Below are 16,405 nucleotides of genomic sequence, written 5' to 3'. Positions count from 1 at the left end.
AAAGAAAATGATGGCGAAAATAGATTCAAAGCAAATATCCTACCCAAAGCATCAGAAGCAACATACTGAAGCAAGACGCTAGCAAACACGGTATCGGTCGCCATTGGTTCAGAAACGCCCTGCGGTGGGATATCACGGATTACGGAACATAATCAGCTTATAAACTGTGCAGGGGGACGAACTGAGTTGACTTAGCGTTTCGTGGAACTGTCTGTGGACAAATGTAAGCCTCTAGCTCTTCTATTAATAGAGCAAGGATCTCTCTATGTTATAGAAGAGAACCAAACAGAGTACCTGGAGAAGGATCTTGTGATGCAAACGTGGTGGACATTCTTTCTGAGGAGCATCTTAAATGAGAAGAAAACAATTACAGGATTGCAATCCTGTAGTAAATATTTTTGACGTCTTGACGAAAGTACGCGTCTTAGAACTGAATTATTGGCACTAATAATACTACTAATAATAATAATAATAGGTCTAATGAATCGAAAGCGCTTCACCTTGTCGCTCCAACCAGGTTCCTCTTTCCTGTGCTGCTCTTCAACATTATCCGTGGTTGTTGCGCTTCTTCCTAGTCGGCAGGTCTTTGATGTATTTTCTTCTCGGTCTGCCTCTTCTTTGTTGCTAAATATTTTCCCCGCCAAAAATATTAACGAAAACATGACGTTGTATGACCAACCAATCTTAATTGTCTTTTCTTAAATAATGATGTCAGCTCCCTAGGCTCTATCACAATAGACTATACGTAGAATCCCTGGTGATCCCATAAGACGTATTCACAGCGGATTTTTAACAGGGTGGCCAGTCCTCTCCTAGCATATATATATATATATATATATATATATATATAATGTTGTTGTTGTTGTTTTCTAATGCCAGGCGTTTGACAATAAAGTCATTTGACCTCTTGCACTCCAATATTTTTCAAAGATATTACCATGACCAGCCACTGAAGCACAGATTTTGAGGTGTTCCGAATCCATTTCTTGGTTTGAGTTGCACAATGGGCAATTAGGGTACTGATATATTCCAATTCTATGCAGGTGTTTGGCCAAACAATCATGGCCTGTTGCCAATCTAAATGCAGCTACAGACGATTTTCGTGGTAAATCGGGAATTAACTGTGGATTATGATGCAGAGAGTTCCATTTTTTCCCTTGGGATTGAGTTATCAAATTTTGTTTGTTGAAGTCTAAGTATGTAGATTTAATAAATCTCTTCACAGAGTAATACGTAGATTTAGTAACAGGTCATTAAGTAGCAGTGCTGCCCTTCTTTGCTAAAGCATCCGCATTCTCGTTTCCCAGGATTCCACAATGGGATGGTATCCATTGGAATACAATTATTTTATTGAGTGATATTAATTGAGAGAGCATTTTAGTTATTTCTGCTGTTTGAGATGAAGGTGTGTGTTTAGAGACTATTGATAGAATAGCTGCTTTGGAGTCTGACAATATAACTGCATTCCTAAATTTATTGATGTGGCATAGAAGATTCCTGAGACTTTCACTTATTGCAATGATTTCACCATCAAAACTTGTTGTTCCATACCCAAGAGATCTATAAAGTGAGAAGAGACAGCACGTAACACCTGCACCGGCACCTTGTTCTCTGGAGATCAAGGATCCGTCGGTGTATAAATGAAGCCAGTTTTGTGGAGGGTACCTAATATTAATTATCTCTAAAGACAATTGTTTCAGTATTTCAGTGTTTACTTCTGATTTCAGTATTTCTTCTGTTAAATTTAGATTATATTCTATATTTAATAGAGTTAAAGGGTTTGGTTTAATTTGTAAGTTTTCTTTTAAATTCGGGATATTGATTTTCTGTTTTAATTCTTGATAAATATATATATATATATATATATATATATATATATATATATATATATATATATATATACTAGCCATACCCGTGCGCTCCGCTGCAACCGTTAGAAATAAATATAAAGTAATTACATAATTAAAATAGGACATTTGATCCAGGGAACATTCGTGTTTGATAGAAGGATAAATCGTTTAATATGTTATTAAATTTAAATTGCATCCAAATAATTAAAATGCGATCATTTTGGTCCAGAGACACTCATTTGGTGCAATGACAATTCCTTTAACATGTTTCTTAATTTTTATTACATGCAACCATAGTTTAATGAAGATTGACATCATTTAGATTTAATGTGTATATTTTATTTTACTTGTTATAGGTTTCCATTGAATTATGGTAATAACTTAATTTTAACCCTTGTTTTCTACGTATTCAGTAAATGGCGTTTGGCCTACTATGGTTCTGAATCCTTCAAATAACTTAAATTATATTACATAATATTACATTACATATATTATATTATATTATATTTTATTATATTATATTATATTATATTATATTATATTACATTACATTACATTATATCAGAAGTTACTGTAATAACATTATAGCATTATGTCCATCTAGAGAAACTACACTTTCCAATGGTGAAATAATAATTAATTATACAAATCGGTTAATTTAGCTTCCGATATTACTTCATACAAACACAGAAACATTCTCTGTAGGCTATCTTTCATAGCTTTCGATTGTTGCTGTCCAAGGCGCCTTATAGACGAAGTCATTTGTTTTTTATTTCATTATACGACCTTAGATGGCAGTTATTTTAATTTTAAAACTCATTTGTCTCATTAAATATCAGTCCTATGAAAATTTTTCAAGGAATAAAACTTATCGTAAATTATTTTTAAAGAAACTTTTGTTATGTAACATTTTTCACAAAAATCTATAATAAGCGAGATATTTCGAATTATTTAATTCAGGCCCCCTTATAACCCCCCTTTTAAATAATGTATTTTGAATGCCATATAGCCTAAAATCTAAGTTACAACGAACATAATTTATATTCCAATTTTCATCGAAATCCGTTCATCCATTATCGCGTGAAAAGGTAACAAACATACAGACAGACAGACATACAAACAAAAATTTCAAAAAAGCGATTTTCGGTTTCAGGATGGTTAATTATATATGTTAGGACCAATTATTTTTGGAAAATCGAAAATTACCAGAAAAATTTCGGCTACAGATTTATTATTAGTATAGATAATTTGAACTGGTAATGGAAATTATGGGAAAACGGCTGAACGGATTTTAATAAATGATCCCTTATTTTGAAGCTTGGAAGTCAAAGTTTTTCAGAAAAATAGTAGTTTTCAGTGAAATGTCAATTTTTTTAACATAATTTTCCTATTTTCAAAAATCCATCTGTCGTCAGTTTTGATAACTAGCTAATTGCATTTCAGAATAAAACAAAACACACACTACAGTAAACAATATTACACGAAGGCCATGATCTGCAAGAATGCTGACATATTTAGAGCTCAAATTAAATTGGTTATTAAAAACTTTACTTACTAAAAATAATTTACAGGTTCGATTCTGTGGTGTGTAATTTTCTGGGTACAGCTGTGTATTGGATATTAAAAACTACAAATCTTGAGGTGGTTTGATGACATTATTACCGTTAGAAATGAAATATTATTGTAGTTAATGCCATGATGTGACTATTTTTCTTTAATTATACATATTAATGCTATATTGATGATATGAAAGTGAAACGTTTTGGGGTTATATAAGTTGATGTAGAGAATAACTTAAATTAGATTTTGATTTCTACATTTTACTGAGTGGCGGCTATATAGTATATATATAGTATACGTTACTGAAAGCTATAAAACTTACGTAAGGTAATACTATTATTAAAAATCAAATATTTTTATAGTTATTAATCAAGTGGGGTTGGGTCTTTTTCATATATTTAATGGCGGTGTGGTGTAGATATTTATATGCGTGGTTCTCTTCAGTATTGGCTCGAGAGAGAGTATCTTTCATTATTATGGAAGCAAATAACTTTCAAAATGTCTGGTATTCTTCATTGATAATAAATCTGAAAAATGTTTATTTGAACGTCTAATGAACTTAGTTTGCAGCATTTGCTGCACAAGCCACTGGTATCTGTGTAAATCTAACTTAAACATAAGAGAAACACAAACATCCAGGCCATACATACCAAGAAACAATCCCTAGCCAAGAAAAAAATCCCTTTGCAGAGTCGGGAATCGAACCCGAAACTTTCCGGTTAGAAGCCAGCCAGCGTCGCAAACCGCTAGACTGAAGAGGCTGACCCATTGACATGCCCAGACAGAGGTATTCGCCATGAGTGTGACTTGCCAGACTTGCCTCCTCTGTAACCTAATTGACGGAGTCGTGTGCCAGCAAAGCATTTAAACTGATCACCACATCCTGTCATATTATCCTCCAAAGACAGAACAGCAGTCTAGCTTTGTGAGGACCGGGCAGTGATGGGTCCAGCTTACATTGGCCAAACGTGCAACGATTGTCCAGTCCGACGAGTAATTCTGCCTGCAGCCTGGCCAGTAAGCCTTCCTGCATATAATGTGTGTGTCAAAATGTTCAATATTTAAAGCTTAGTTCAGTTTTACTAATGAAATTCACAGGAAAAAATACAAGCTGTAAAATTTGGGAAAATGATGAGAACTACTTAATTTTTTTGAAAGTAAGGCTGCAATACATCATTTAAAAAGTAATTGTTAAACAGTTGAGACTCCTGAAGTCACTCGCTTTGATAAATTTAATTAATTTTATTCTGCTTCTCTTTCTTCAAGTAATAAATTGTTAGTGTCCAAAGCTCACCTATATTTAAACATTGCCTTATGGCTTATGTACTACATATCGATACATACATATGGACTGTTCCATATGAAATCGATCAGTAAAAAACCTCGCATTTTTTATACTCTAATTTTTTCCCCGTTTATACAAGGTGCTGAGGAGAGTGCATTTGCAAAAATATACTATCGAAAGTCAAACGGTTTTCGTATTGTTGAGCGACAAATTTAGCGTGTTTTAGAAAAACAAGCCTCTTTCAGCGCTCAGAACTCTGGAACCATTTACTGCAGAACATTGAACGAGAGCTCATTTTGAAGCTGACATTTGGTAGATTATGTTAAGAAGTAATCCTTATTTTTATTGTATACAGAGAGACAGATAATCTGATTTTACTTACTTTTAGGCTTTTTGCCCATTTGTAAAAATGTAAAAAAATATTGAGAAAAAACCTTGCATTATTAAGAGGGATTCAGCATTGTTTGCTTAGTGTCACGGCAATAAGTTTCGAGGGTATTAAATAAATTATTTTCACACGCCTGGACTTGAACGGCGCAGTACCGCACGCACTGGCCGAGAGATGAAGATAAGCGACCGCTGGGCGTCATTTTACTCCTGTGTTTATGAAAACCTGTGATACAGCTAGCCCAGCTATGCGCTACTAGACGAAACATTACGTGTTTGTCTCCTGGCCTTGCTTGCCTCGGCTAGCTCCCGCCTCACAGTCAGCTGGTTAGTTCACGCGCGTACTATTTATTTTCTTTATTTGATATTTCAATACTTTCTTATCAACGGTGCACCAGTAAAAAATATGTGTTTATTTGTACTTTCAATGCGGAATCTAACCATATATTTTTAAAAATATTTTTTCGTGGGCAAAGGCGCCTTAATTAAGAAAAATCTAAATTTCTCCATTTCCATAAAAAGTAAGAAAAACTGTTTACATGTCAATATAAACTTTAACGTTTCAGGATCAAAATAAACGATGATTTTGATCATTTGGGTGAAAGGGTTTCGGAGCCACAACAGTTTAAAGTTGCAAATTTTATGAAAATACGATTAATTTAAATATTATTAATTTAAACACTATGAAGTTCTGATGCCTCAAACTTTGCAGAAAGCATTGTATCATAGTTGTCTACGGACAGAAAAAGTTTATTTTATTTAAAAATTTATATTTCGGTCGATTTGAGATGGAATAGCTCATATTGAAAGATTTTCTCCCTTAAAGATCAGGCCTATTTCATAATGATCAGTCCATTAAAAGTTGATTGTATAAAAATTAGGTTTTCACAAATTTTGCATTTATCTACTATTAAAATCTGGATGCAGGAAATACAAAAAGTGCGATGGTTTGCAATTGAATGCATTTCTGACGGCGCGTTGCCATTACGTGCTACTAGTAACATATATTTGCATTTGTAATTCCAATTTTTTATATTATTATTATTATTATTATTATTATTATTATTATTATTATTATTTATTATTATTATTATTAAATATTACATATAATATATATAATACAGTATTATTATTCACCTGACATAATTAGGAACATTAAATCCAGACGTTTGAGATGGGCAGGGCATGTAGCACGCATGGGCGAATCCAGAAATGCATATAGAGTGTTAGTTGGGAGGCCGGAGGGAAAAAGACCTTTAAGGAGGCCGAGACGTAGATGGGAGGATAATATTAAAATGGATTTGAGGGAGGTGGGATATGATGATAGAGAATGGATTAATCTTGCTCAGGATAGGGACCATTGGAGGGCTTATGTGAGGGCGGCAATGAACCTCCGAGTTCCTTAAAAGCCAGTAAGTAAGTGAGTATTATTATTATTATTATTATTATTATTATTATTATTTTGAAGATGAAACAGACAGGACAAAGGACCGGTTCATGAAGATGGAGGATCTTAAGGTTTAATGTTGAACTCAGTTCTTCGTTATTGTATCCTTAGTTCACAACCCCCTCTCCCGCCGAACCCTGAGCTACTAAAAGTTCGTAAACTTCATTTTCTGATCGACCATCACGCTGTCACGTGGGATTGTTATCTGTACATAGCGCGTAGCTTGATAACGAGTGAGCGGATCTGGTGAGCCCAGCAGTTGTGTGGTAGCGGCTGCTCGGCTCATATCTCACCTTGCAAGATGCGGCGCGGTGAGGACGCATCCAGCTGACACAGGCTGAGCGGCGTGTGCTCGTGGACGTCATCAGCATCATTCCACATTCAAATCCCGGCTCAAGTTAATTACCTTGCAGATGACATAAGGGACGCAGCGAGCCTGTCGTTCATAACGAGCGCCGGCACTTCGGGCAGTGTACGTCTGTGAAGTACTGCAACGATAACTCACATTTATGTTTTTACGAGTTTTTTACCTGAAAGACGTCTGGAAGCACAACGAGGGTGGGATCACGAGCAGAGAGAAGAAGAGAAGACGTGAAGACTGTTGCGAGTGAATATTTGATGAACAACTTCCATCGACATCAGTTTGCGAATTCATGAAAATGAAGACAAGAAAATAAGTGCTGGACACTGAAAGGTGTTTGTGTATAGCGATCTGCGGTTTTGCTATATCCACTCTTTATCGTGAAATAAAGACCCTTCGGCAATCAAATCACACTTCAAACACTGAAGATAAGGTGGCCGACGTATCAAAAGCCCCGCAGATAAGGCAGCCTGTGCAGAACCCCCTGGGCGTCGCTAGCGCCATGACTATGTACCCGGCCGGCGACTTCCAGCAGCAGCGCGCCCACGTCCGCCAGGTGCTGGGGGTGCGGCGCAGCTCCCTGCTGCTGGCGCTCTACGTGGTATTCTACGCAGTGTACCTCGTCACCGGCGGGGTCGTGTTCGCCGCCCTCGAGGCGCCCGAGGAGCGCGCCGTCAAGGCGGAGCTCGCCGTCACACGCCGCAACTTTCTGGAGGCACACCCCTGCGTCTCAGGTACGTCGCAAAACCGGGAAAACCAGGGATTGTCCAGAAGTCCTGGAACTGCGTTCCTTCTACATTAAATTGCATGAATATACAGAGTGATTTATATAGAACTGACACATTTCTTTCTTTCTTTATTTCAAAAGGAATGATGCTAGCCACAATTTGTTATACCTCAAATGTAGAGTATCTTTGGGAGATTACTAACCTCTATAGCAAATGTTGTAAATTCTTCATTTATTCGGCTGGAAATTATCTTAATGACCAGTTTTTAACGTCAAATTAAGCAGGAGTTTTGATTCCCTGTCACGAGATGCGCAGATGTTTATTCTTTATTTCTTATTGTTGGCAGTTGTTTTCGACATTTTGTTTTAGTCACTGAAAATGCAGTACACATTAAATCAACGACTCTTCCTTGTGAAGCAATACTGGATTACGAATTCAATTACAGCTACTCAAAGGGCATACCAGAGAGAATTTGGTGTTCATAATCCCCCCCCCCCCCAAAGAAACACAATACTGGGACTGGTAAACAAATTGGAAACAACTGGATCTCTAAAAAAATATGACTAATATACAGAATAAAAAATAAACATCTGCGCATCTCATGACAGGGAATCAAAACTCCTGTTTAATTTGGCGTTAGAAACTGGTCATTAAGTGAATTTCCAGCCGAATAAATAAAGAATTTTCAACATTTGCTACAGAGGTTAGTAATCTCCCAAATATACTCTACATTTGAGGTATAACAAATTGTGGCTAGCATCATTCGTTTTGAAATAAAGAAAGAAATGTCAGTTCTATATAAATCACTCTGTATAATTTATATATAATAGGTAAACCAAGGAGTAAGACAAGGATGTCCTTTGTCGCCAACACTTTTTAATATATATAGGGTGTAACAAAATAACCACATTCCTAATTTCCTGATGTGATAGAGGGCAAGGAATTAAACATTTTTTTCTTAATAAAGTGATGTCCGGAATGCTTCGTTTTCAATTGATAGTGGTATGAAGGACAAATGACAGCATCTCAACTTGGAAAGTTACTTTATTTACCTCCTATAGTTACACAGTTATTCATAGATTTCAAAAAGGCATATGACTTGGTTAAGAGAGAAATTTTATATGATATTCTTATTCAATTTGGTATTCCCAAGAAACTAGTTCAGTTAATTAAAATGTGTCTCAGTGAAACGTACAGCAGAGTTCGTATAGGTCAGTTTCTGTCAGATGCGTTTCCAATTCACTGCGGGCTAAAGCAAGGAGATGCACTATCACCTTTACTTTTTAACTTTGTTCTAGAGTATGCCGTTACGAAAGTCCAGGATAAAAGAGAGGGCTTGGAATTGAACGGGTTACATCAGCTGCTTGTCTATACAGATGACGTGAATATGTTAGGAGAAAATCCACAAACGATTAGGGAAAACACGGAAATTTTACTGGTAGCAAGTAAAGAGATAGGTTGGGAAGTAAATACCGAAAAGACAAAGTATATGATTGTCTCGTGACCAGAATATTGTACGAAATGGAAATATAAAAATTGGAAATTTATCTTTTGAAGAGGTGGAGAAGTTAAAATAGCTTGGCGCAACAGTAACAAATATAAATGATATTCGGGAGGAAATTAAACACAAAATAAATATGGGAAATGCCTGTTATTATTCGGTTGAGAAGCTTTTGTCATCCAGTCTGCTGTCAAAAAATCTGAAAGTTAGAATTTATAAAACAGTTATATTACCGGTTGTTCTTCATGGTTGTGAAACTTGGACTGTCACTTTGAGAGAGGAACATAGGTTAAGGGTGTTTGAGAATAAGGTGCTTAGGAAAATATTTGGGGCTAAGAGGGATGAAGTTACAGGAGAATGGAGAAAGTTACACAACACAGAACTGCACGCATTGTATTCTTCACCTGACATAATTAGGAACATTAAATCCAGACGTTTGAGGTGGGCAGGGCACGTAGCACGTATGGGCGAATCCAGAAATGCATGTAGACTGTTAGTTGGGAGGCCGGAGGGAAAAAGACGTTTAGGGAGGCCGAGACGTAGATGGGAAGATAATATTAAAATGGATTTGAGGGAGGTGGGATATGACGGCCACAAAAACGACTCTTAGACTTTGTCTGTCTGAGAACGAAACAAGGCAACTTATGGCCTAAATTCGTTTTTGGTGAATGATGATATAATAATATATATTATAACACGTTTATGACAGCTATCGTCGTCCGATGTCCATAGCCCATTCCTATCTGTTCCACTGTATCCTTCTCGGATAGCGTCCAGGATTCCCTCAAGCCAACTTCTTTTTGGTCTTCTCCCCCCCCCCCCACCTCTCTCCGGTGATTTAGGCAATCTTTCATTGGTCATGTTCTGAATATTTCAGCTGTTTGGTTTCTGTTTCTTCTATGATGCTTTTTATATACACTAGATCAATTTTCTATCTTATTGTTTCATTTCTAATTTTCTCACGCTCAGATATTCCTAAGGATCTTATTAGATCTTATAGCTTGGCGCAACAGTAACAAATATAAATGATACTCGGGAGGAAATTAAACACAGAATAAATATGGGAGTCAATTTCTATTGTTTAAATTTTCTTTTCAAGAATATTTAGCAAATTGGGTTTTGCCAAACTTCTGAAGCACAAGTCAAAATTCCTTTTCTTATTGTAAAAATATTTGAAGTTTTCTATTTTTAGTTAGATCTATATCTTTACTCCAGATTATATAATACAAAGCACTTCTGGAGTAATTTCGTTTTTCTGTTTCTCTGTTACGTGCAGAATCTGTCAATTTTCAATCCAAAATATTTAAATTTAGAAATCTGTTTTATGTAATTTTCAAATCTATTTTAGAAGATCCTTGGTCTGTTCTTCATTCATATATAAATACTTTGCTTTGTCTATATTAACTTCTAGGCCCCATTGCAATATTCTTTTAATCTACGTGCCATATGTTCAATTCCGTCCTATTCTTGGGAAATAATTACTTGGTCGTCTGCAAAATGGAGAGAATGTAATAATCGTATCGTTTAACGGTACACCCATTCCTTGACATTTTTTTTCCAACTTCAACATGCATGTTACGTAATATAGGAGATAGGCTACATCCTTGCCTTAAACCTTTACCTATTAGAAATACAAGAAGTATTTTGTTTACAACTTTAATTTTTATAGCCTATACAGCCACTACATAGTACTTTTATTCCATTTTTTACAGTTGCATTCGTGTAATAAATTATAGTACAATAATGATGGTGGTGGTGATATTTCTTAGTGTCACGTCACAAATGCATCGCACCGGCCACTTACACTCGCTAAATTATCTTTATTAACTTAGTAAACATTTGATGAAGCCAATGTCAACTCCATGGTGACCTCTGCCCGCTGTACCGATACTATTGTCATATTTATTGTTTCTCCAAATCATCTGCGCGTTAGAAACACAATTCGTCGAGTTTTATTCTGGTGCAAATTCATTCATGAACGGAAGTTATGTCATTACACCAGAACCATACTGCATCGGTCTAATGTTCCGGGACGAATGTCCGATGCAGTATGGTGCAGCCTCATAACAATGCGTGTAATCACCTTCACATCGAACGGTCCGAAACAAAACCGTTCTGTCCGAGACAGAATGTCCGATGCAGTATGCTGCAGCCTCATAACAATCCGTGTAATCACCTTCACATCAAATGGTCTGAAACAAAACCGTTCTGTCCGAGACAGAATGTCCGATGCAGTATGGTGCAGCCTCATAACAATGCGTGTAATCACCTTCACATCAAATGGTCTGAAACAAAACCGTCCTGTCCGAGACAGAATGTCCGATGCAGTATGGTGCAGCCTCATAACAATCCGTGTAATCACCTTCACATCGAACGGTCCGAAACAAAACCGTCCTGTCCGAGACAGAATGTCCGATGCAGTATGGTGCAGCCTCATAACAATCCGTGTAATCACCTTCACATCGAACGGTCCGAAACAAAACCGTCCTGTCCGAGACAGAATGTCCGATGCAGTATGGTGCAGCCTCATAACAATGCGTGTAATCACCTTCACATCGAACGGTCCGAAACAAAACCGTCCTGTCCGAGACAGAATGTCCGATGCAGTATGGTGCAGCCTCATAACAATGCGTGTAATCACCTTCACTTCGAACGGTCCGAAACAAAACCGTCCTGTCCGAGACAGAATGTCCGATGCAGTATGGTGCAGCCTCATAACAATGCGTGTAATCACCTTCACTTCGAACGGTCCGAAACAAAACCGTCCTGTCCGAGACAGAATGTCCGATGCAGTATGGTGCAGCCTCATAACAATCCGTGTAATCACCTTCACATCGAACGGTCCGAAACAAAACCGTCCTGTCCGAGACAGAATGTCCGATGCAGTATGGTGCAGCCTCATAACAATGCGTGTAATCACCTTCACATCGAACGGTCCGAAACAAAACCGTCCTGTCCGAGACAGAATGTCCGATGCAGTATGGTACAGCCTCATAACAAAGCGTGTAATCACCTTCACATCGAACGGTCCGAAACAAAACCGTCCTGTCCAAGACAGAATGTCCGATGCAGTATGGTGCAGCCTCATAACAATGCGTGTAATCACCTTCACATCGAACGGTCCGAAACAAAACCGTCCTGTCCAAGAATGTCCGATGCAGTATGGTGCAGCCTCATAACAATGCGTGTAATCACCTTCACTTCGAACGGTCCGAAACAAAACCGTCCTGTCCGAGACAGAATGTCCGATGCGGTATGCTGCAGCCTCATAACAATCCGTGTAATCACCTTCACATCAAATGGTCTGAAACAAAACCGTTCTGTCCGAGACAGAATGTCCGATGCAGTATGCTGCAGCCTCACAAAAATCCGTGTAATCACCTTCACATCAAATGGTCTGAAACAAAACCGTTCTGTCCGAGACAGAATGTCCGATGCAGTATGCTGCAGCCTCACAACAATGCGTGTAAAATATAAACTGTAGTAAAATGGCCGGCAATTCTGAAAAAAATGTACTCGATGATACAAAGCGACTTATAAATTTTGTCAGATATCGGTCACTTCAGCCCAGCCTGTTTACAGTTTTGTGGGGAAATGGGTTGTCAACACAAAGCATTTCTTCTGCAGACGAAAGTAAGGTGACAAAGTGTTGTAAGGCTTTTTAACATATTGGAGAAACTGGGGCATCATTTCTTGGGGAGGGACGACCTTACAGGGTACCTATATCGTATGGCATATTCGTATTGCCTCTGAAATGAATCATCTTCCATTATGTAAATTGGGTATATTTGACCATAAGGAACAAAGGATTTAAACCATGATATCAGAAGCACTGAAAATATTTTTAAAATTCATTATTTGTCTCCATTGTTTTAAGTATTTTAAAATTATTTTAAGTCACAAATAGGGCCGATATCATGATTTAATTTTTGTTTTTTTGATCACGTTATCCATTTCGTGGTACATTTTTAGTTTCCATACAAAAGCACAATTTTTTAACTTTTTATTCTGCTTCTACTTCACGCAATTTACATGCACTTGCTATTAATATGATGTACTTAAGTGTGAGACACAATTTTATTGCTAAAGAAATTTTAATTTGAATTAACAAAAAATAATATTTTTGTTTAGGCCTACAATAGGTAATAATCACTAAAGTTCACGCAGTTCTTAACTAGTACATCAGATTTCTTAAGCGTTTATAAAAGTGGAATATTTTAATATTCAGTTGTATTACTCGGAGGAGTGCAAGTACTCCTCTGAGGTAGGTACGCCGGTCCTCACTTCAAAGACGAAAGTTCAAACACATTATCCCGAAAAGTGGCAATGTTTTGTGTGTGTTAAAAGAACTTTCATCTATAAAAAGCGCATAAACATCAAAATGATATTTCTCTTTTTTTAAATAAAAATGAAAGAAATGTCTCTTCCAACAAATGTGTCGCTGCAACAAAAGACTTTAACTTTCCCACTGCCGTAGGAGATAACTGCAGTCTTAGACAGTTGAATGACGTCATTGGAACATTGCTCTTGTATACAAAGTTTGAATAATGAAATCCTGTTCGAACCGAGACTCTCCCTTTGTTAGTGTCCCTTTTCTTTATTCACGCATGTCTGAATTTATTTGATATCGATTTCTTCGTTCTGTAATGAAGTTTGGTTCGTCTTCTTTAAAGTATTTTCGTATTTCTTCACACTCTTGGTTTTATTTCGCTATTAGTTTCTTCGTTCTGTAATCGAACTCTAGCACTGCTGCCATATTGTATAGCACATGAGTTGTGCGCTGCTTATTGTTCCAATTTGCTTATTTATATATTATTGACCATTACAATGCCTTTCACACGACTTAGTCCATACGTTTCATCTTCTTCGTGGCTGCAGTATTTAGTCTGGACGCATGTGATACCGTATTTAAATTACCACCACTGACAGCAGCTGATCTTAACATTACAACTAGGCAACGTTGCTTAAGGTAATAATTATGTACACCCACAAAACGCAAAAAATGATGAAAAATTAGAACTTTCAAAATATAACTATTTTAATAGATAATTTTCTCCCCTTTAATTTGATATAAAAATTTTCGATTTATGCCTTATGGTTTTTCGGATAAGTCCCATTTTCCAAAATGCTGCGTCATCAGCCACGGTCACTTACTTTTGGAGTGATCTTCGTAGCAGTCAATCCCCTCGACCAGCTTTGCTTGTAAAATAAACTTCTTTCTAGTCCCGAAATTGATGCATAGATATCTGGGCATTATCATTAGATTGAAAAAAACTTTTTTACATAATGAAGTAATTTATAATCTTTTACTGTTAGTCATAAAACTGTAAATTTGTGTGTCAGTGATGTGCGTCATTTTGATAAGAGTCCAAAAGGAGAAATTACAATTCTGAGGAGGATGGGCATAAACCCTGGGACAAACACCATCGCAGGATTTGTTGCATCAATGGAAATAGGGACAAAAATGCCAAAAAAAAAAATTCAACACCTGAAGTTAAAACAAGGAGGAGGTATTTGAGAGGCAGAAAGAAGCTGAAACTGGACCGACATGAAGCTGCTTCAGGGGTATCGATCCCGGGACCTCTGGTTGAACGTACCAGCGCTCTACCAACTGAGCTACCCGGGAACTCCACCCGACACCGTCTCAACTTTTCCCTTTATATCCACACAACTCGCGTGGGATGACGAAACGCCCGAGACCCACATCGAGTGCACACAATCTCTGTGTGACCTGAAATTGTGGTTTTCTGTTAACGTACACAGTGACGTATATATTATGCAAATTTCGTCTTTCAGGTAAAGCTTCCTGTGAAGCAGATTTGAATAATTACCCGGCCCCGGAACAATTTTTCCCTTGAAATTATTCAATTCTGCTTTACAGGAAGCTTTACCTGAAAGACGAGATTTGCATAATATATACGTCACTGTGTACGTTAACAGAAAACCACAATTCCAAGTCACACAGAGATTGTGTGCACTCGATGTGGGTCTCTGGCGTTTCGTCAGCCCACGCGAGTTGTGTGGATATAAAGGGAAAAGTTGAGACGGTGTCGGATGGAGTTCCCGGGTAGCTCAGTTGGTAGAGCGCTGGTACGTTCAACCAGAGGTCCCGGGATCGATACCCGGCCCCGGAACAACTTTTCCCTTGAAATTATTGACATTTTTTTTATTGGTTGATTTTAAATTATTCGATTTCTCCGCGCTCTGGTGGCAGTAAAATGTAACACACAGAATTATCGATAGTTCTGTATCACTTCCCTCTGCTAGATAAAAAAGAAACAAATTACAGATTCAAAAAATAAAAATAGAATGATCAGTAAATTCAAGTAGTCTACAATATAATATAATACGGATATTTAGGCAACTTTTGGGCATTTATAAGAAAATAGGCATTTACTAGTGAGATAGGCAATTATAGGCACTATAGAATTCGCATATAATACTCACAATGTCTTAAAATGGATATGTAACCTAAAGTCTTGCACCTTCAGGTTGAGGATTAAAATAGGCATACAGGCATAAATCCGCAGCTTAGTAATCTCTGTCGCTCTGTACATCCGGTCAGTCATGAACTATAACAGCACTGTTGCATTGTTACAAGTGTGCAGGGAAGATTTACGAAAGGAAAATGTCGCCTCTTGATCGCGAAGACGTCATAGCCCTACAAAACAGAGTGACTCTGGGGGCTATATTATAACTAGACATCGGATTTTTAGGCACTAAAAATTGCAGTTTTAGGCGCCTAAAATAAGCTCAAAATTTGTAAAATTAGGCTCTATTTTAATGAAAATAGGCATTTTAGGCACATCAAGGTATCATACTTATTTCTTTCACTGAAATTTTTAGTTATACACTAAAATACGCACAAAAACGTATGTTTAAACATTAAAAAAGAATACTATATTATATTTATAAACAGAGCTGCACAAATTTAATATATTGAAACTAATGAAATAATGATTATTGATATCAAGATTACTCATTTTAAGTTATTGAAATTCAGTTCCATGCTCAGACTTTATTATAATTATCTGCACAGTACACCACCAGAATTTTTTCTAAATTCTCCACAGTTAACCTTTGCCTTTTGTCACTGAGAATCATTTTGAAAGCAGAAAAACTTCTTTCAACCGAAACTGATGTGAGAGGCGCAAATTTTAAATTAAGTACAATAGAAACATCAATACTTACTGGAACATTTACACTTTCCCCCGATATCACTCTTGATACTTTTTCCAACAATGAAAATCCTACATTCTTATTTAATACGTTGTCCCACTTATTTT

At 36.9% G+C, this 16,405-nt stretch overlaps 1 protein-coding gene across 4 annotated transcripts in view; it reads left to right on the top strand.

Annotated features, from left to right (window-relative positions):
* Nucleotides 1–16,405, top strand: part of LOC138713948 (potassium channel subfamily K member 1-like) — a 164,030-nt gene that overhangs the window by 110,942 nt on the left and 36,683 nt on the right. Inside the window, exon 1 of one of the 4 annotated variants that reach the window (XM_069846518.1) lies at nt 6,782–7,624. The exons of the other annotated variants lie outside the window; for them this stretch is intronic. Within the exon in view, the coding sequence (XP_069702619.1) occupies nt 7,393–7,624 (232 nt within the window). The 5' untranslated portion in view covers nt 6,782–7,392. Of the gene's footprint in view, nt 1–6,781; nt 7,625–16,405 lie in introns of those variants that run through there. 4 annotated transcript variants of the gene reach the window in all.

This window comes from Periplaneta americana, chromosome 14, assembly GCF_040183065.1.
Source record: "Periplaneta americana isolate PAMFEO1 chromosome 14, P.americana_PAMFEO1_priV1, whole genome shotgun sequence".
In the NCBI taxonomy this organism is placed as follows: Eukaryota; Metazoa; Arthropoda; class Insecta; order Blattodea; family Blattidae; genus Periplaneta; species Periplaneta americana.
The sequence above is the reverse complement of the archived record's forward strand: the minus strand, read 5'-3'. Positions and strand labels throughout refer to the sequence as shown.